Source organism: Hemicordylus capensis, chromosome 1 (assembly GCF_027244095.1).
Source record: "Hemicordylus capensis ecotype Gifberg chromosome 1, rHemCap1.1.pri, whole genome shotgun sequence".
Lineage (NCBI taxonomy): Eukaryota > Metazoa > Chordata > Lepidosauria > Squamata > Cordylidae > Hemicordylus > Hemicordylus capensis.
The window spans coordinates 325,268,906-325,290,975 of record NC_069657.1 but is presented as its reverse complement, the minus strand read 5'-3'; the positions used below and the strand labels follow the sequence as shown (position 1 = coordinate 325,290,975).

General features: G+C 41.5%; 1 protein-coding gene across 2 annotated transcripts in view; it reads left to right on the top strand.

Moving 5' to 3' along the window:
• Positions 1-22,070, top strand: part of ASCC3 (activating signal cointegrator 1 complex subunit 3) — a 362,371-nt gene that overhangs the window by 121,218 nt on the left and 219,083 nt on the right. For both annotated transcript variants that reach the window (XM_053266329.1, XM_053258340.1), the window contains exons 12-13: positions 1,120-1,296; positions 4,010-4,081. In XM_053266329.1, the coding sequence (XP_053122304.1) occupies positions 1,120-1,296; positions 4,010-4,081 (249 nt within the window). The remainder of the gene's footprint in view (positions 1-1,119; positions 1,297-4,009; positions 4,082-22,070) is intronic.

Here is a 22,070-nt window from a genome sequence, read left to right as displayed (position 1 = left end):
TGTATTATCAAGGTAGTGTGTGCACACATGCATTCAGAGTGAGGCCTTCCTGATTCAACCTGAATAGGATTTTAAATTAACTGAGCATCAAAAAACATGCACCTGTGTACACATCTTAGAGGGAACACGCACACCACCCACTTTGGTGTCCCTTTGAGCTACCCATGGGGAACAATGGGATGTATCAAATTTCCCCATTATTCCCTATGGCCAAAACACTCAAAACGAGTTGTTGCAGCAAAACAGCCAGTTCGACTGCTGTTTCTACTAAACGTTTCATCTGTTTTGAATTTCATTTCATGTTTGAAATGAAATGCAAAATGCATTTCATGCCCATCCCTATAGTCCAGTCTTACAGTTTGCTGTTCCTTCCAATGTTTTATGGCATGTCATTTTGGGAATAGGCCATAATGCTTTGCATTAAAGAGTTAGGGAGAGAAAGCAGAGGTTGTATTCCTCCCCTCCAAACAAACAAACAAAAAAGCCAGTAAAAGATCGGACTTACCGCCAGCCAGCCTATCTGCTCTCTAACCAAAATGGTGGTTGGATTATTCTGAATAACTAAAAAAACCCTACTTCCTCACCTTCTGGGCTCTCTGGCTGCCTGAGAGTCAATCACTCTAGTCCTCCTCTGATTGGTTTATAGGGCGGTCCTAGGACTGCCCACTTTGCAAATAAAAAAGTGAGTGTGCTTATTGACGCCTGTCTTATTAATATTAATATTTTAAAAGATGTGGGAATTTTTGTTTGTGAGGTATTACTCACAAAATGCCAGCAGCAGGCTGCAGGCAAGAGCATCAGGGAACAGCAGAGGGAGGTAGTAGGCACACAAAATGGAGGCAGAGACAACATGGCTGAGAAATTTAAGGTGAGCACCACCCGCTTTCCCCATAGATAAGATCCGCCCCTGCCCCTTAAGTACCCATTTCAGAACAGTTTTCTGTGCCCGCACTTTGAACACCTGTGGTGATGCTGTGACAAAGCATTAGTAAGATTTGCCAGATATTTCCTGTTGTTAAATGTGGACATCATTCTTTTTTTAAATTATCTCAATTTAAACTTTTTACTTTTATAGTCTCTGATACAGCTGAAAACTTAACAGTAGTTGTCTCTTTACAGGTTGAGTCTACACAGAGCATGATTAGGATCTTGGGACTTTCAGCTACACTACCCAATTACCTTGATGTTGCTACATTTCTTCATGTTAATCCCTATATTGGACTATTTTACTTTGATGGCCATTTTCGACCTGTTCCACTTGGGCAGACGTTTATAGGGATCAAGACAGTCAATAAGGTAAATCTTTTCTAAAAGAGTTGGGAGAACTACTTCCATGAATATGTTCAGCAGACTCTCCTACTAGTTTGAAGACGTTACCATTTCTATAGTATCTTTAGCTCTAACTGTAATCATGCTGAAGTACATACAGCTTTGCCTACCTTCATTGCTTTCTATCCTTTCTTGCCTTTACTTCGGTTGTCTTCACTAATAATTCTACAATAGTAATTTGAGGCCTATCTTATTTGTTTTTATTACAGTTTTCAAAATTCTAGAAAGTGCTAGGTGCATTGGTCGTGCTGTATAAATCAGTACTATCCTATAGCATTCACATGATTTGCCCCAAGCAGGGAAGTTGGGAGAATGTTGGGAACTGGCAGCATCCATTCCTGGCAGATGAGAATTTCAATTTTAACATATAGTTAAAATGAAAGCCTTTTATCATTCAGAACCACCCAAATCTGGTTCCCGAGGCTTCTATCTGACATTCTCTGCCCAACTTCCAAATCATGGTTCTGGAATTTGGGCAGAAGTCAGGAGAATGTTGTGTGCGGGGGACTTGGTAACTGGACTTGGGTGGGTTCAGACATCCTGCCCAATGGGAGTGTGGAATGGAATGGAATCTTTAGTTCAGTCATTGACCAGATAAAAATACAACACAATAAATAAGTAGTAGCCTCCAGCAATCATGATTCTGCCAGTACTTTCTTACAAAACACCATTTACAATATAACAATATATAGTAAAATTGATACTCATGATTTTACCAATTGCTTCCTTACACAGCCTGCAACGTAGCAAAACTTTGCCACCTTGGTGGAAACATTAATATTACTGTCGGACACAAGGAGACACACAAATGGCCAATAGGAGTGTTTGCTGCCGGTTCTCAACACTTCCCCAGAATCCTTACTTGCAGCAGACTGCAGATTGTGTGAACCTGTCCATTGTGTTCACAGTGATTCACATACACGATCTCAATAATCCTTACAACAACTAGGAGATAATGTAATCCAGTTTAGGTCAAGATTGTTCCCATATTCCAGAGGGAAAGCTGTGATTTGCCTTAAGCCATCTAGGGGATTAATATTTGTGTACGGCTTCTCAACAAAGAAGTTCGCAAAGTGATTTACACAGCAAAAAGAATGAGAAAATCTAAACAGTCTAGGGGGAAACAGTCTAAAAAGAACCACAAGGGACATAGAAGCAACAGGGGTGCTATGATGGGTCGAGTAGGGACAGTTGTATTCACCTGCTTGATATAAGAAAGCCTCCACTTGGGGGGAAAGGTGCCTCTTTGCCCAGTTAGCAGGAGAGTTGTCACTTCTGGCATTACCCAGAAACGTGTAAATGAGATTTGAGAATCTTGTGCTTTTTCTCTTAGCTGTTTCTGTTTAACTTCCAGACCCTCCTACTTGTATGCAATTGCAACATAAAATTGTATGTGTAGGTGGAAATATTTAGCTTCTCCTGCTCCAGGTTGATTATCCTGTTGAAAGTTATTTTCTCCAAGTATGAATTTGAGAGGGTTTTTATTTCTAGATTTAATTTCCTTTCCCCATCATTATTACATCTTTTGCCATGATAATAGACAGGACAGTTGTTTTTAATTTTTGTTTTTGGTAGTGAGTTAATTATTCACTGCTGTTAACTACCCATTTTAATAATGATGTGCCATGGACAGTTCTGATTTTGAATTTTCTGGTTTCCTTTTAAGCTGTTGCTGCTTTAATTTTTGATTCACCCCTCCCCCCAATTTTGCAATACAAAAAGGAATTAAGTTACTTTATAGCTGTTATATGAATGCAGAGTTGATGGCAGATTACTTTTCTGAACCTCTCATTTATCAGTGTTAATATAAGTTTCAAGAGATAGTTAAAGATTGTACAAAAATATTCTGTTCTGCAAAATGCTTGTAATTTAAAGTTGTAATTTCTCCAGGTAAGTTGGTTGCTGGACACACCAAGTGCCAAAACCAGCACCAGTGCATATAAAGTAGCAGCAGTTTTCTCTTCTGGAAAGGATAAGAAGGTAGAGATACTAGCTAATGAGGTGGCACCAAGTATGTTGACACACAATATTCTGCCCTCAATTTGTAGGTTTCATCCCTTTGTTTTAATCTCTGAAACTATAAGTTTCAGCACAAAAATAGCTTGGCATCAGCTGCTTGTTTAATGGCAACTAGAGAGATAAGGCAATCTTAGGAATGGTTTACAGAGCTGGGAGATTCGTTACATTTTGCTGAAGGGTGTCTGCTCCATATGGCTGCTTGCAGTTGGTTAAACTGGTTTTGTTCTTACATAAAACTGCAATCAGTCTAGCTCAATTTGATTACCTGAGGACAAATGTTGAGGGTCATTTGTCAGTCCTACCTGTAGAATTCCCAGATGGGGTTGAGGCCTACTTTGCCAGTTTGTATGGTGCTGCTGATGGCATTAAAATGGGGCTCGTTTGGCACTGGTGACATGCTTGGGGTGTCGCTGATGACTTAGATCTGCTCAAGCCTGGAGAATGCAACCTCTGTGTGTCAAATTGTATATGTAAGTTGGTATGTATATTCTAAATGAAAGAAAAATCCATAATTTTTTAAAGTTTATTTGCATTTATCAAGCATTAGTAATGCTTCATGAAATTTTAAATTTGTAAGCCATACTAAAGATTCTGGTGCAGTAATGAAGAGCAAGTTTTACATTTAGATATTACAATAAAGCATCTGTATCTCATTGCTCAGGTGCAGCAGCTGAATAATATGGATGAAGTGTGTTATGAAAATGTCTTGAAGCAAGTAACAGCTGGACATCAGGTATGTTTAGTTATCGGCTTTCAGTTAGTCCCTGTTTGTGAATAATATCAAGGAGGATTTATTCTTTGCACGCACAGACACTTTGATTTCCCTCTGTTCCATTCAGAAAACAAGCTGACTCAGCCTTTTGAGGTTTCAGAAGCAGTGAAAAGCTTTTAAAATGAAAGTTTCATGTAAGGCAGCCTGCAGAGTCAAAAACTGTGGAATGCAAGTGGAGGAGCATGTAAAATTCCCTTCCACTTGTCATTTGCAATTTCCCCTTTACCATTCTAACATGAACAAGAATGCCCTGCTCTAATGAAATAATATACCAGGGATTCTCAAACTTGGGTCCTCAGGTGTTATTGGACTTCAACTCCCATAATCCCCAGCCTCAGTGGCCTTTGGTTGGGGATTATGGGAGTTGAAGTCCAATAACACCTGAGGACCCAAGTTTGAGAATCACGGTAATATACCATTCCTTGTGTGAAGGCAGCAGGTAAGGCAGGTTAGTTACACAAGGCAAAGTAACCCTGTGCCTTCTTTTTCTGAGATACAACTTAACAAGCTAACTTGCAAACATTCGAATGAAAAACATAGTCTTAGTGATCTCCAGACACCTATAAGATTCTGAACTATACAATGAAGTCATAGGAACGTAGGCATAGAAAGCTGCCTTATACATCAGAAGCTGCCTTCTGTGCCACTGGATGAGGACACCTCACATGGGATATCCTTCCCATGTGCTCCAGGAGGCAGACTAATTAGATAAAAATTGTTTAAACAGTCTGGGGAGAAACCTCCCAGTTCTTATAGTCCTCACATCTAGCTCCAGAGGCAGCTTCTCTTCTACAGCCAAGCTTTCTCTTTGGTTTTTCCTGCATTGCTACTAGCTTCTCTTGCTTTTTTCCTTTCCTCCTTTCTTGCTTTTACCTTTTTCTCCTTTTAAAAAACAAAAACAAAAAACCCTTTATTCCTTTTCTGCTCTCCTTTCTCTCTGCCCTTCCTCCTCATGGAGCACCAAATGAGCAAGATTTGCCACATTCTACTCCCCAAGGAGAAGAAGAGGACTTTGGCATTCCTCCCCCCTCCCCCAACATCCAGCAGCAAGTGGTTGTGAGACGCACTTCTCTTGCTGGCTCACCAACAACCACTGGTACCTGACCAAGAGGAAGGAGGCACGGACTCTCTAGAAGGCTCCTCCGGCCCTGTGATGCTTCAAAAATCTACCAGGTGCTGGCATTCTCATTCAGTTCCCACGCCAGCAGCACTGCTGCCCTCTTTGCTGCTGCTGTAGCCTTGGACTGTCCTGGCAGGAGTGCAAGGCCTCACCCTGCGCTCCACACGGCCCCACTTCACCTGCAACCGGCGCCCCCTTACCAGCCACTCCACCACCTGCAGGTCAGATGTTGGAGTGTCCCAGCCCCGGGCCAGACATGCAACAGAGGCCCCACACAGATGGTGTCTCCCTGCTGCTGGCACCGCCACTGCCTCACGGAGCCCCGGGAGAGGCCAAATGGGCCAGCCAGATACCAGCAAGGATGGAAGCCCAGCCAGCCCTCAACCACCTTTGTGCCCATGGTGAGACCAGGATGACCAATAGCCTCCAGAACCCGTGAGACCTGGGCCTTCCTCCTGCCCTCCCCAACCAGCCTGCTTCCCCATTCAATCCAATGCTTGCTTTGCCCTCTGAAGTACAAGCTACATGGCAAGACTGGTTTAACAGCATCTGGAGCAGTCCCTGGCACAGTGTAATCCACTGAAGCTGGCCAAAAAGCGGGGCAGGTGCAGGGACTCCCCATCGTCGTCCTCTTCATCTTCATCTGACTCCTCTAAAAAGAGGAAGAAAAAGCCTAAGCAAAAGAAATCCCAAAAACCTCAAAAAAAATCTAAAAGCCATAAGAAAGGGGGAACAGGTAATCACCATTCCACCCATCGGCAATCTTGGGGTTTGAGCCCTCAGATCTCTATCCAAAAGGGCCTGATCTCATAACCCACCAGACCCATGGCCAATCAATGTATTGGGCACCCCACATGCTGTCCTATCAGATGCTTGTCTCCATCAAGGCTATGGAAGTGGCTCTTATTCATCAAAGGGGCAAGAGGGTTTACTCAAGTTTGTTCACCATGCCAAAAATTCAGCCGTGATTCAGCCATGAAACTAGCTGGATGACTCTGGGCCAGTCACTTCTCTCTCAGCCTAACCTACTTCACAGGGTTGTTGTGAGGAGAAACTTAAGTATGTAGTACACTGCTCTGGGCTCCTTGGAGGAAGAGCGGGATATAAATGTAAAAATAAAATAAAATTTTTTTAAAAGGGACTGATTGCTTCAGGCAGTACTGGACGAATTTCCTCAAGAAATTTGTTCAGCACAGAAAATTCTGGATGGAGACCCTGAGATCCATCGCAGAGGCTTTACAGCACTTCGACTTCCTGACCTCCATGGACCTGACAGAAGCGTATTTGCTTGTACCAATCCATCCAACAACCCAGGCTTTTCCATGCTTCAGATTTGACGACCTTCATTACCAGTACAAGGCTCTGCCTATCCTTAGTGCCCAGAATCTTCATGAAGATCCTGGGCCCTCTTCTGGCCCACTTTTGGCTGAAGGGCATTTGAGTCCTTCTTGGATGAACTCCTGATTCAGTCCCCATCCAATCAAGTCACGAGGTCAGATGTGAACAACACACTGCAGATGCTATCTGACCATGGATTCTTAGTCAACCAGACCAAGAGTCAACTTGATTCCTCCACCCAGATTTGCCATCTAGGAGTAATAATAGACACTTTATGGGACCTTCTCATTCTCCTGATTGTATCCAAGACGTTGATCAGCCTTACCTACAGTACCGGTCCTTACTCTGGCCAGACCTCTGGGCCTGATGGTGGCATCCCTAGCAGCAGTTCAATGGGCCCTTTTCCACCTGCACCCATGTCAGTGGTTTCTCCTACCATATCAGAATGACATTGCAGTTTGGAGACCCACCAAGGTCAAGCTTCCACCACATGCAGTTCACTCTTTCCACTGATGGATTCAACCATCACTTCATTCCCACAGTCAGACCTTCCTGGCCCACCCCAAGGTGATATTCATGACAGAATGGAGCATCAGCCCCCACGCCTTTACCCTGAGGACCCAAGCCCTGGACACTCCACAAGTGAACCTCTTCACCTCGTCAGTCAATGCAAAACTCCCCTGGTTCTCCCACTTTCCATGCGAGGGTGAAGAAGTGGTGAACAATTCAAAAACAATTAAAACACCTTTAAAAACCAACAACACTTTACAAGCCTTGGAAGGCATTTCTATCTCTACTAGTCCTCAGCCAACTGCTCTGAAGGATTTGGATCCTCCAGGCTCAAGTACTGCTTGTGGCACCACATCAGCCTTGAACACAGTGTTTCGCAGAAATCCTACACCTGGCAGTGGGGGCCCCATGGTTCCTTCCAGGAACTCAGGAGTTGCTTCAACAAAGCCCTGTCCTTCACCACAACCCAACATGGTTCAAGCTTGCCGCCTGGAGACTGAACGGAACATTCTGAGTCACCATGAAATTACTCTCACTGTTTTGGACACTATTCTAGCTTCCAGGAGGGCATCTACTAACCACATTTGTCAATCCACATGGTGGACTTTTCTTCAGTGGTCTAGACACAATGCCTTCTCAGGGAACGACTGTGGCCTGCCAGAACTCCTCCATTTTCTTCAAGAGCGCCTTGAGAAGAGTTTCAGAGTGAACACACTCAAACGACAAGTAGCTTCGTTGGCTAATCTCCTGTCTATCTCCTCTGAAAAAGGACTACATTCACACCCGCATCTCATACTGGTCTCTATGGGTGCCAATGTTATGCTCTCCCCTGGCCTGGGTTCCTCCTTTCATGCCATATTGCATCATCTCGTACTTTGCGGGAGATGGCAATGGTAAACCCCTCCTGTATTCTATCAAAGAAAACCACAGGTCACTAGGAGTCCACACCGACTTGACGGCACAACTTTAAGACTGAAGATAAAATAAATGCCCAATTATAAGCTTTAAAATGCAGGAAATTAAATCTGCCTTCTTCAATACGTAGTTGAAGTTTACAGTGAAAAGTCTGGGCTGGTGTCCTTGCCATAAGAAGTCATTGCCTAATTTATAAACTTATTTAAAATATAATGAAGGTATAAGAATGGGAAGACCTCTTAATATATATATATGAGCCTCGGCATTAGATTAATCTTAACCACATTTTGCCCCAGATACTCAACAGAATTGCTAACTGGGCAAAGAGGCACCTTTTTAACGTGGTGATTCTCTTTATTTAGCAGGGGGAGAGTAACTGGTCCTATCTAACCCCAGCGCAGTACCTCCAGTGACTGTTGCTGGTATCTATCTTATGTTTCCTTTTAGATTGTAAGCTCTTTGGGGACAGGGATCCATCTTATTTATTTATTATTTCTCTATGTAAACCACTTTGAAATCTTTTGTTGAAAAGCGGTATGTAAATTTTGTTGTTGTTGTTGTTGTATACTGTAGCGCCCACCCATCTAAGTTATGTTTATTTTGAACCAAAAATTTTGAAAAATATAAATTTACTAATTGAGAGAGTTTCCTAGATATTAGTATACCTAAACAGACAAAGAGTATTTGTCTCTTTGAGACAAGTATTTGACACAAAGAGTATTTGAGTAAAAAGTATACCTAAATAGACAAATGATGCAGCGGGGAAATGACTTGATTAGCAAACCAGAGGTTGCTGGTATGTTTCCCATATCGGGCAGCAGCGATACAGGAAGATACTGAAAGGCATCATCTCATACTGCACAGGAGATGGCAATGGTAAACCCCTCCTGTATTCTACCAAAGGCAACCACAGGGCTCTGTTGTCGCCAGGAGTTGACACCGACTCAAGTGCACACTTTATTTTATTTTAAATAGACAAAAGACTCTGGACACTACTTAAAACCCCAAACCCTACACTCATCGGGAAAACCTGTAGAACCTAAAGGTATCAAATCCGATTTGCCCCAATTTATGAAGTAACCAGATAACTTACCAAACTTTTGAACCAAGGAAATAAGACTGCGAATTGAGATCTTTGGTTGATCAATAAAAGATAAAATGTCATTTGCATATAAAATCAACTTGTGCTCCATCCCACCTAGTATAATACCCTTAATAGTGTTCGAGTCTCTAATAGCACAAGCCAGAGGTTCTAACACCATACTGAAAAAACAGGTGGTAGAGGGCGGTTTCCAACAAAATAAAACAAAAAGAAATTTTAAAAGAAATTATAACCTTAAAACAATTTAAAACCAGAAATCTAATTAAAAGCTTGGGTGAATAAATGTGTCTTTAAAAACTTTTTAAAGGTTGTCAGAGATGGGGAGGCTCTTACTTTACTTGGGAGCACATTCCAGATTATCGGGCTAGAACCAGAGAGGGCCCAGGGCCTAAGCTGCTTAGGGCTTTATAGGTTATAACCAGCATCTTGAATTCATCCTGGAAACTTATTGGTACTGAAACCTTTGGTAGAAACGCCACAGCGGGTACGTTTTTAAAAGTTTTTTTCCGCCAATGTGGTGTTTACGTGAGAATTTGAGTGCAAGCCAGAAAAGTGCTCCCATCGATGCGGCATTACATGAGATTTCTGGGCGGGATTTCTGACAGCGTTTTCATGGTGAGAAATGGTGCCCAAATGGCATAAGAACTACACTGCTAATTTCAAGCTGACAGTTGCTCTAAGAGCAGAAGAGATTGGAAATAGAGCTGCAGCCCGTGAATTTGAAGTGGATGAATGCTGCATTTGTAGGTGGAAATCAGAAAAAGATGACCTGGCAAGTATGCCAAAATCAAAACATGCAAGGAGAAGTGGTGTTGCAGCCTGGCCTGATTTGGAGAATAACCTCGAGGAGTAGATTAAAGAGCAGAGAGAAAAAAGACTGCCAGTCTCTACTGTGAAAATCCGCCTACACGCAAAATTAATGGCACAACAAATGGGAATAACTGCCTTTAAAGGTAGTCCATCCTGGTGCTATAGATTTGAGGTGAAAGCATTTATCTATGCACACTAAAACAACAATGGAACAGCAGCTGCCGACAGACTGGTGGGGAAGCAGTGTTTTAAAGTTTGTTGCAAATGCTACTGAGCGGGAAAAATTTGTGTAATCACAAATAATAAATATGGATGAAGTTCCACTGATATTTGACTGTCCCCCGAATAGGACTGTGAATGGAAAAGAAGAAGAAACAGTTTCCATAGTGACAACCGGAAATGTGAAGGCATCTTTCACGTGCATATTAGCTTGCACCGCAAATGGCGACAAACTAAAATCAATGCTAATTTTTAAACGGAAAGCAATCCCAAAAGGCAATTTCTCTTTGGATGTTGTTATTTGTGCTAATGACAAAGGGTGGATGTGTGAAGACATAATGTTAGAATGGCTTAATGAAATTTGGTGGAAAAGAAAAGGAGCTTTTTTCCAACCATGTGGCATTTTAATAATGGACTCGATGCATGCAACTTACTGGATTCAGTTAAAAATGAATGCAAAAAGGTATCAGCTACGCTAGCTGTGATTCCTGGCCGTTTAACCAAAATCTTACAGCCCTTAGACTTACCCATGAACAAGGCATTTAAATGTGAAATGCAAAAGCGTTGGGAAAACTAGATGAGGAAAGGCCTGCATACATTCACAAAAGACAGGAAAATGCACAAAGCAACCAGTGGCGAGGCCGCAAAATGGGTTTTGGAAGCATGGAAAGCAGTTAAAACCTCTTCAGTGATTTCTGGTTTCACAGAAGCTGGAATTATACAATCTGAAAATGCTGAAAGCGATGCAACTGATTTTTCACAAGAGGATGAAAATGACGAGGATGCAGACTATCCTGAAAAATTAGATGAGACCTTGTTAAAACTTTTTATTTCAGAGAGTGATAATTTGGACTTCAAAGATTTCCTTCAAGTGCCATTTGAAGTTTATAATTTTTGGAATGTGATGTGTTGAGGGAGCAACCAATGTTTCCTTAGAAATACAATTTGAAATTTTTAATTTTTGGAATGTGATGTGGTGGGGAAAGCAACCAATGTTTCCTTTGAAGTACAATTTTATAAAGTGATATGCTTAAAATAAATAAAAGAAGGTTTCTTATGAAGTCTAATGGGAAATTACTTCTGCAATGTGATGTGTTAAATTTTTTACAAAAATCTTCAGCATTTATGTCTTAATTTCCTTTTATTGCATTCATTTCCTTTCATTGTGTTGAGACTGATGAGTATATGGGTTACAATACTTAGCTGTAATAAAATTTTAAACTTAGCTGTACAGTAGTAAAATGTTAAGCGTCCAACACAACCAACACACACACAAAAGCATGATGTCCCCCTCTAACTGCAGTATTCACACCAATACAGCATTTCTGGTGGCTTTCTGCAAGTTTTCAGCCTTCCCCCCCACTTCCTGCAGCATTTATGCCAATGTGGCATTTCTACTGAAAATTATGGTATGTACATTTATATGGTATATAGGTTTATACCATGAGATATGTCTCTTCATTTAAATGACTGTCTAGAGATCTAGTTGTAGAGGTGGGTACAGAACACTGGTGCATTTGTGATTCAGATAAATTGATCTGCTGTTACCAGGTAGATCTGCTGTTACCAGGGGATACAAAGTCAATCCACTTCATGACATTGAGTGTTCAGCAGTTGCTGTGCAATGAAAAAAGCATTCATAATCTGTATTTAGCCCAAATCAAATCTTAACAATTCGGTAGTATGCATTAATCCAGCCAGCAATTTCATATGCTAGCATTTCTGTTAACTCTTCTGTAATGACTGTTTTCAGTTTTCACTAATTAATGTTAGTATTATCTTTTCCAGCTAATATATGTTGAGGAGTTAGCTGGATCTTCAGTTATTTGAGGGTCAGAAATATCTATCTTATATAAAATGGTAGTGGCATGGGAAGCCAGAATATGTCAATCTAGTTCTACTGGTTTCCACTTCATATGGACCACAAAAGTAATATGATGTGGGGGAAATCATTGTTACTTGAAGATCCCCAAGGTGGTGAGATTACTAACTTGCTGGAGGAACCAGTTTCCTGTATTTTATTTATTTGTTTGTTTGTTTGTTTGTTTGTTTGATTTCTAGACCACCCTTACAGAATAGCTCAGGGCAGTTCACAAATAGTATCCACTTGCTAGTACATCAGAGGCACAGAATATCAATGCTGTTTTAAATTGACAATTTGAGAACTGGGTATTATCAGTTAGAGTTCAGTGGATCTTTCTGTACTGAAACCTGGGAAAGGAATTATTATTGCCTACTATTATCTACCTTCCTGTGGCTTCACCACTTCATAAATAGTTGCTTCTAAGATGGTTGTGAAATAATCTTGAAACCTCAATAGATGAGATATGTAGGCTACTAATTTATCCACTTTATAAAGTGAATTTAAGATCCTAACAAGGTGTCATTTACCCTTATACTATTCGTGCTGGCTAAAGCCAGTCCCATAGTAATACAGGTTGTAGTGTGATATTCAGCTGAAGATGTATGTTGCTGGGTTTTAATAGATATTATATGCATTGTTGTTGTTGTTGTTAAAGAATAAGGATAGTGGGAGATATCACTAAGCATATCACTTTCCATTCTATGGAGGCATGTGTTACAGCAGATGGAGGGAAATCTTTTCATGTTGATTTTTCAACTGTCCTTCTCTGCAAGACTTCGAGCTCTTCTTGGCTACTGGGAAATTAAAAGTTGGCAAATCAGCCTTTAATTTTTATCCATCTGTTCAAACTAATGAGACATCCCGTTTGTAGGCTTCACTTTGAATTAGTCAACACAAGTGTGATGATAACATTCTTTTCTGAACCACCGCCTCCTGTGTTACTTGCCAAAAGGGATAATAATAGATGTCTCAGTCTCACTATGCGTTTTCCTCTTTTTTGGGAACCTTGTCAGAATCAGTAAGAAAAGCTTTCTGTTGTAGTTAAAGGTGCTTTTCTTGTAGTATTTACTAAAGAGGTAGATTTCTAAGCAAGCTTTGTACTAGAGAGCACCCTATTCCATTATGATTTTCATTCAAAATTTTCTTGAAACTGAGACATCAAAATTCACATGTGGTCTTGAGTATGACATCAGGCACGATTCTTTGTTCTCACCCCTTCCCAGGTGGTTAACTGTTTTATCTTATTGGCATGATAAAGAGAAGAAGCAATCTCTCTTTATCATTTAGGAAGAATGGAAGAAGACACCTTTTGCCTGTTATCAGCCAAACACATTAATGTTGGGAACCTGTTGTTTCCAAGTAGAAGTTCTAGGGTTACAGTATGTTAAGGTGCTCTAACCCTGTGACGATCATGATCAACATGTGCAGAAGATGATCTGTGTGATGGCTTAGGGGATTTTTGGAAAACTGGGAATACACTTGGAAAAGTTTCTTATTTTTTAAGTATATAGAGAATAGGGAAGGGGGAAAGTGAGCTTGGAGAAAAATGTGGCAGTCCCTCCTTCCAAATTCTAGTTTCCAGTATGCTATTAGTTTTCCAGCTAGTAATGAAAGCCAGCCTCACCCTAGCTCTGCAGTTGTGTAGGATAGAAATGCATGTTATGCACAACTCGGGAAAGACACTGAAAATGGTACCCCTCCCTGGTCAATAATCAGGACCGAAAGTGGAAAATTAATGTGGTGATGTCGTCATGGAGTGAAAGAAATGCACATATGGGAAGCATTTGTCATTGAGGTGCCATTTTTGCTGTCACCCCTGGGTCACATGTAATGCTGCCCTTTTGAAGCAGACAAAACTTATTGTGCAGCATTTTGACCTTTTTATTTACTACTACAAATATTTTAAGTCACCTTAAGTGGCACAGCGGGGAAATGCTTGACTAACAAGCAGAAGGTTGCCAGTTTGAATCCCTGCTGGTATGTTTCCCAAAATATGGGAAACACCTATATCAGACAGCAGCAATATAAGAAGATGTTGAAAGGCATCTTACTGCATGGGAGGAGGCAATGGTAAATCCCTCCTGTATTCTACCAAAAGAAAACCACAGGGCTCTGTGGGCGCCAGCTGTGGGTGCCAGGAGTCAAAATTGACTTGACTGCACTTTCGCTTTCACTTTCACAAATATATATACACCACTTTTCAACAAAAGTTCCCAAAGTGGTTTACATAGAAAAATAAAAATAAATAATGATGGATCCCTGTCCCCAAAGGTTTCTCATTCTTAAAAAGAAACATTGTTTTTTGCAACAGACACTGGAGGGATGCTGTGCTGGGGTTGGATAGGGCCAATTGCTTCCCCCCTGATAAATAAAGAGAATCACCACTTTAAAAAGGTGCCTCTTTGCTCAGTTAGCAGGGGACAACCATGTCTTCTCTTATGTTAATCTTGTGGTGTTTTTTGGCTCTTTGTACTAGCATGAGCAGCACTATCCTGTTCACAGAAAGAGCTTTTGCCCATGGTGCACCACTGGGCTTGAACATTTGGATGCTACCCATTTAGACTGGACTTTTGTGGATTCACTGAGAGTCATTTTGTGGATTCACTGAGAGTCATTTTTGCTGATGTTTGTGTTTGGCATGTGTCTTTTAACTAATACAGGAGAACCTTGATATTTGCGCGGGGCTTCCGTTTGGCTCTGCAACCGCAGATATAGATTAAGCTAATATCGATGCAATGGGGATTGTGGGGTTAGGTTCCCGGTCGTGGTGGAAATGATTGCAGTGGGGGTTCCATGTATTTTTTTAAATCGCTGCTGTGTGGCAGGGATGGTGGCAGCAGTGGCCAGAATGGCAGGGATGGAGCCGGCAGCGGGGACTCATTCTCCCTCCCCACCTGCCTCCCAGAAGACCATGTGGGATGATTTGCAGCCCACTTCAGGCCTTTCTGTGCATGTGTGCACAGAGACCTGAAATGGGCTTTAGACCAGCCTGCATGATCATTTGGGAGGAAGAAGGAGTCCTCTTTGCTGCCTCCGCCACCATCCCCGCTGCACAACAGTGGTTTTAAAAGGTAGGAACCCCTGTCACTGCCTACATCCCTGCTGCTGCGGCTGCCTCCTCCCCCACCCAGCCCTTTACTTGTGAAGAGGAATCCTTGCTGGATTATCCTTTAGAAGTATGGCCGAGGCTGACCTGACTGAGCCCTCAACCCAAGGATACACGAGTTCCACGGGGTCCCCCCCCCTTCGGTGTATGCCGGGGTCGGATGCCTATTCCCCAACTGTGAATACGTGAAACTACGAGTGTTGTAACCACGGATAATGAGGTTTGCCTGTGATGTGTATACCTCGGTTATCTGCCATTTGCTTGACAAGGGTAGCTATCCTTAGCACATAAAATAATAAATTTCTTTTCTGTTTGATGCTTTTGCAGTGAGACTGAAGCAAGAACTGCTGTTTAGAATGTCTTACATTGGCTTCTCTGCATAGTACTGCCCTCCCCCCTCCCAATGCAATTTGGCATAAATTGCAGGAATTGATAGCAGTGGCAATGCTGAGTAGCGTTTTTTATACTAATGATTACATTTTAGTTTTGACCTGCTTGCAACTTCCTCTAATTTCACACATGGATGTTTCCTGATTTATAAACTGCAGTCCATGCACTCCGTGTGTTTCTGTGTGTGATGGGGTCTCTTTAGGGATACTTTTTTAATGTAAGAGGCTAGAATTGCTTTTTGTCAACAAGACAGCTCAGGTTTTTAAATGACTTCTCTGTTTTGCGTCTGGTATAGTTCCAAGAAGTGAAGACACACAAGAAAAATTTCAATATGGTTTTGTTTGTAGTACCTTTGTTGATACCAGTTACACATTCTCACAATCTGTTTTCTTTTTTTGTCATGCATGTGATTTATACTCTGCATACATACTGGTTACCCACCTTCTATAACATTCAGCCTTAGAGTTAACCATCATCTGGATTTTGGGGTAGATTTCCATCCTCAGCAAATCAACAATCAATCAATCAATTGATTGAATCAATCAATCAAATGTGAATAAATAAGCAAACCACTGCCCTTCCAGCTATGCTCTTGTTATCAAACTCTTACCTGCACTCTGCTGCATGATATATCCACAACCCCCTCAACAATTATGAAATTTATGATATTAATAAAAATATGACACAGGGTAGAAAGCTACCTCAAAATAAATGGCTTCCCTATGGTGGAATGAAATATCTCCCATCCCCATGTTAGTTAGTTAGTTAGTTAGTTATTCGATTTCTATACCGCCCTTCCAAAAATGGCTCAGGGTGGTTTACACAGAGAAATAATAAATAAAAATAAGATGGAACCCTGTCCCCAAAGGGCTCACAATCTAAAAGAAACATAAGAAAATGTTAAGTCAATTAGGAGAAAAACTACCCCAGAAATGAATTGGCTTTCTGTGGTGGGGTGGTTTCTATCACGCCTATGCTAAGCTATTTGAAAAAGGAGAGAACACCCTGTTTCTCTTTGGAAACTTCAATTTCCAAATTTTCAATTTTGCTTCCTCTTGCAAGCTCAGTTGACCTTGAGATGATAATATCTGAAAAATAGTCGGAGGGATTGCATAGTTCTGTGATCCTGAGTTTAAAAGATGAAACCAGCCCTTCTCACAATATAAGACTTAGTATGTGGAACAAGTAAATTATTCAGAAGCATCTGACCTCTCAAAGCAGGGATTTAAGCCAGCAGAATAAAGCCAAAGGAATCACAACAGTAACATGTCAACTTCACTAAGCCTGGTATTGGTGAGTCAACCATCCACACTACATCTCTGGCCTTTTCCATTTGTCTTAGTGGGATACAGACCAGAAGGGGGGATTGGTTCCAGGTGGAGAGAGTGAGAAGATGTAGAGGTGGGATGTGTGGCACTGAGCAGTCTGCTGAACCTCACTCACCTGCCAGTGTAGGTACTGAGATAATGGGTTACATGACAATCAGAAATAGCAAACAGTAGTCTAAAACCAGTCCATCACTGGCCCAATCCATTCATTATACATGAGCTCACAGGGCTAGAGTGTGGAACAATAGGAGACGTCGTCAGTTCCTCACACCACGTGCTGTGCTTTACTTGCCTAGAAAGGGGGAAATAACATTGGGAGACAGTGTGGTGTGGGGTCATGACATGGGAGGCCTGGCCAGAGTGAATGGTGCTGGTAAAGTGATGGGAGGAATACAGGCAAAAGTAGGGGCCAGCAGACACTGGTGTAGCAGCCAGCATGCACAATGACAATGAGGCAGGGCTTCTGACACCTGGGATATGAGGAGCTAGGCTTGGTGAACAGCAAAAGGAGGTGGGCAAGGTGGTTTATCAGGGAATGAGGAATGGAGACAGGAAATTGAGGGGAAAGTGGAAGGCCTTTGAAGGGATGTATGCATGAAATAGAAGTGTTTAGGGATGCACAGATCAGTGATGAGATGAACAGTGCTGAGGAGGGTTATGGGTCCTCCAGTGAGAGGCCAAACCAAGAGGAGTTTAGTCCGGTAGGAGGAGGTAATGAGTGAACCAACTTCTTTTGAAACCTTGAGAGAGAGGGGCAAGGGCCATCATGAAACCTGAGGGAGGAATCAAAATGTTGCCTGACTTCCTTTAGAGACACTGCCTGTCAAAGTAAACAGTGCTGCTGTCGATGGGCCAACAGTCTGACCCATTAGGCACAGCTTCCTGTCTTCCAATGGAAGCAATTTGACCTAACAGAACTGAAACTGCATCTTGACCTGCTAGTCCTGACTTGTGTGTTTCATGCCAATTGTGAAGAGTGCTGTGGGGGCCTTCCTACTTCTGTGCCATGATGCAGCTTACATGGTTTGACTTGAGGACATCACAAGTAATTTAAGATTCAATGACAAAGCCACACAACAGACAAGAAGACTGATTGCCAAGCTGGCACCATTGGAGATATCTGGACCTGGCAATACATGCCAAACAAGCCAAAGTAGTACAACTTGTGTCTTGATGCACTAGTATCTTGAATTTAACTCTGAAACAAATTGACAACCAGTGAAGCTAACATAAGTGGAGTTATGTCCATGTGGCATACACCAGATATTAGGAGCATAGGAAGCTGCCATATACTGAGTCAAACCATAGGTCCATCTTGCTCAGTATTATCTACACAGACAATACAGTAGCTACACAGACAATACAGTGGCAGTAGCTTCAAGGTTGCAGGCAGGAATCTCTCTTAGCCCTATCTTGGAGATTCCAGGGAAGGAACTTGGAACCTTGATGCTCTTCCCAGAGCAGCTCCATCCCCTAAGGGAAATACTTTGCAGTCTTCACAATTCTAGTCTCCCTTTCATATGCAACCAGGCAGGACCCTGCGTAGATAAGGGGACAAGTCATGCTTGCTACCACAAGACCAGCTCTCTGACTGGCTGCCATATCCTGGACCATTTAGCTTTCCAAAGTCACTTCAGGAAGAGTCTTGTAGAACGTATTAGTCAAGTTGAAAGTTTACCAGGGTTCTCTTCACAATCTTTAGATTCCCTCTTTCCAGAAAAGACATAGGTGGTGAATCACTCAAAGCTATTAAAATATGGCCCAGGGTACAGGTGAATGAATTGAACAGATACTGATTATCATTTGTAAAGAAAATGGATTTAAATCTATCTTGTCCCTAACTGCTCGCCCAGTCACCATTGACAACCTAGAATTTGGGAGGTGGGGTGAGTGGCTGAGAGAGTCATTTATAAACAATGTTTTTGCTGCTTTAGCAGCTTGAAAAGGTGTCTAGAAGTGCTGAGAATGATTACAACAACCAGAACTTGTTTTTTAAAATCTATAACAAAACAGGAAATAACCAGAATTACTTCCTGCTTCCATTATAATGATTATTTTTAAGCCACCCTCTGCTAGTTTTGTTGTTCTGTAATGAATCAGGAAGTGACTGGTTATTTCCTGCCTTGCTTTTAAAAAAAATACAAATAGTGATTATTCATATAAATAAATTCAAATTTATTCAAACATCATATGAATATGAACTTATATGTAGTAGCTCCTCAGTTATTCGGGCTTGCTTCTCCTTCCCTTCCCTTCTAGTCAACACTGCAAATCTGTTTGGCTGGCTGAGAGGGGGCAAGGCTGTGTTATTTTAATCTCTTTTTTTCTTTGGGTGCTCAAGGTTGCTTTTACCTTCCCATTAATTTATCCTCTGTTCCACAGAAGGAGTCTCTTTTGCTCACCTGCAGGAGCAGCAAAATTATTCTGAATTCAGAGGTTTTGATGTTAAATACCGTTTTCTTTTGATAAGGTATCTGCAAGCTGTAGGTATCTGCAATTGGTCCCCCACCTCCATTTTTGTGACTGACATCCTATCTCTGCAAACCACTATTTCACTGGTAGCTTCTAAGGCTCTGCCCCCCCCCCCGCCGCCCCAAACAAGTAAGAACTAATCAGCCTACTTTCCTTTCACTATCTCTACACCTGGACTAAATTTGGTGCAAATCGAGGTCCACAAGTTAGATCTCTTGCACCTCAATTGTTCATATGTCCACCATCTTGGATCGGGGTGGATGTTATCATTAAAAACGGCACAACTGAGGTGTCCTTGTGTGTCATTCACTACAGCTGTTCCAAATTTGATTCAAATCAGTTAGACAGTCCTCAAGTTAGTGCACTTGTGCCTCAAAGGTTTATGCATCCGCCATCTTGGATTGGGGTAGGTGACATCATCACAAACTACACCATTGGGGCATCCCTATATGTCCATCCAGCTGTAGCAAATTTGGTTCAAATCGGTTAGACTGTCCACAAGTTAGTGCACTTGCGCCTCAAGAGTTTGCTTTTAGGACCAACAAAAGTATGTACTTTTTCACACAGCACATAATTATTAATCTATGTAATTCTCTGCCATGGGATATGGTGATGACCACTAACTTGGTTGGCTTTAAAAGGGGCTTAGACAAATTCATGGAGAACAGGTCTATCAGTGGCTACTAGTCTGAGGAATATAGGCCACCTCCAGCCTCAAAGGCAAGATGCCTCTAAATACCGGTTGCAGTGGAGGAACAAGAAGAGAGAGGGCATTCCCTCACCTCTTGCCTGTGGACTTCTCAGAGGTATCTGGTGTCCATTGTCTGAAACATGATGTTGGACTAGATAGGCCTTGGTCCTGATCCGGCAGCGCTGTTTTTATGTTCTTATGACTTTGGAGGACAAAGGAAAAACATTAAATGGCTGGCCACTTAAACCATCACATCAGAGCCACCTCTGAGGTACTGAAGCAGCCTTCATAGTACACGTTGCTTTGCACAGCCCTATTCTGGATGTATTATTTCTATATTGCAGAAGTTTAAAGGATATTTAGTGCATTTATATAACTTAAAATAGTCCAGGTTGTAAAATATTTTGAAGGATGAAAAAATCTGTATTTTAGTCTATATATAATTTAATTAGATTAAGTAAGTAACTACATCCCACTTTTTAGTTAGGGATTTTATTCTCAAATATGTTTTTAGTAGTCTTGCGTGTTGACAGGTAACTTATTAATTCTTTTACAAGAAGTGCAGCACACAAACGCAAATTTAAGGACATGATTTTGAGCTTCATAAGTTGCTTTAAAAGTTCAAATGCTTTGACATTTTGTTTTCTAGCATTTTCTCCTATCAATTGATTTATAGGTCCTGCCAGTCTCTCAAATTAAGTAGAAAGTGAATAATAAGAATTAAATTCAAGAGCTATAAACATTTACGTTCTAGCACAAATAACAGATGACATGGGAAATTTGTTTCTGTCCCTTTCACACATGTGCGAGTTTTTAATCAGCTTTCATGATTTATTTTAACTTGAAAACTTGTTTCAATTCTAAAGTAAATTTAGAAAGAATGCAGATGTAATGCTTGCGTACCATATGCTCGCCTTCCTTATTTTGTTTTCTCTCTTAGGCTGATGGAGTCATTTCGTAGTTAATTAGTTGGCTTGGTCAAATCAGTCACTCTGAGTTTGAGACAGGCATCCTTATAGAGGATACAGACTGTGTTGCTGCTGCTGCTTGACCACTCTTACTGCACTTGCTGATCAGCAGAAGATGCTTGAATGGAATTTTGCTCACCCAACAGAGGTTTCCAACCCACTATATATCCAGAACATAAGAACAGCCCTGCTGGTTTAGGCCCAAGGCCTATCTAGTCCAGCATCCTGTTTCACACAGTTGCCCACCAGATGCCTCTGAGAAGCCCACAGGCAAGAGCTGAGGGAATGCCCTCTCCTCTGCTTTTACTCCCCTGCAACTGGTATTTAGAGGAATCTTGCCTCCGAGGCTGGAGGTTACAAAGAAAGGTTCATTGGTTGTTGTTTTTTAAATGGGACCCCTTCAGTCTTTGTTGTTATGACTTTGGGGTAGTGTTGTTCCATGTCTTGCTCTTATGCTAAGCGACCAATTGGAAGTCTTGCCACATATGGTTTGTGGTTATGATCCCACAAACTCAATTATCCAAAATGGAAGCTGTGGTCCCACAGTTCCAAGAATATGATGGGGTGCTATCTGTAACCCCCAAATAAAGATGTTTTGGAAACAAAGTGGCCTGTAGCCCTCACAGTAGAAACCATTGATAGACTTTCTTACTTCCTTCCATTTAGAGAGCTGTCCATTTATACCTGTCCTCCGTTTCCTGTCCTTTAACCAGTTACCAATCCACACACGAACCTGTCCCCTTAGCACAAGACTGTTAAATTTGCTCAAGAACGTTGTTGAAAGTTATTTGAAATTCCATGTATACTATGTCAACTGGATCAGCTTTATCCTCATGCTTGTTGACACTCTCAAAAAACTTCAAAAGGTTGGTGAGTCAAGATTTACCTTTGTAGAAGCCATGCTGGTTCTTTTTCAGCAGGGCCTGTTCTTCATATGCTTAACAATTTTATCCTTGGGAATGTTTTCCATTAATTTTCCTGGAACAGATGTTAAGCTAACTGGACTGTAATTTCCTGGATCCCCCCTGGATCCATTTTTGAAAATTGGTGTTACATTGGCTATTTTCCAGCCCTCTGGTACATAGCCTGATTATAGGGATAAGTTACATATTTTTTG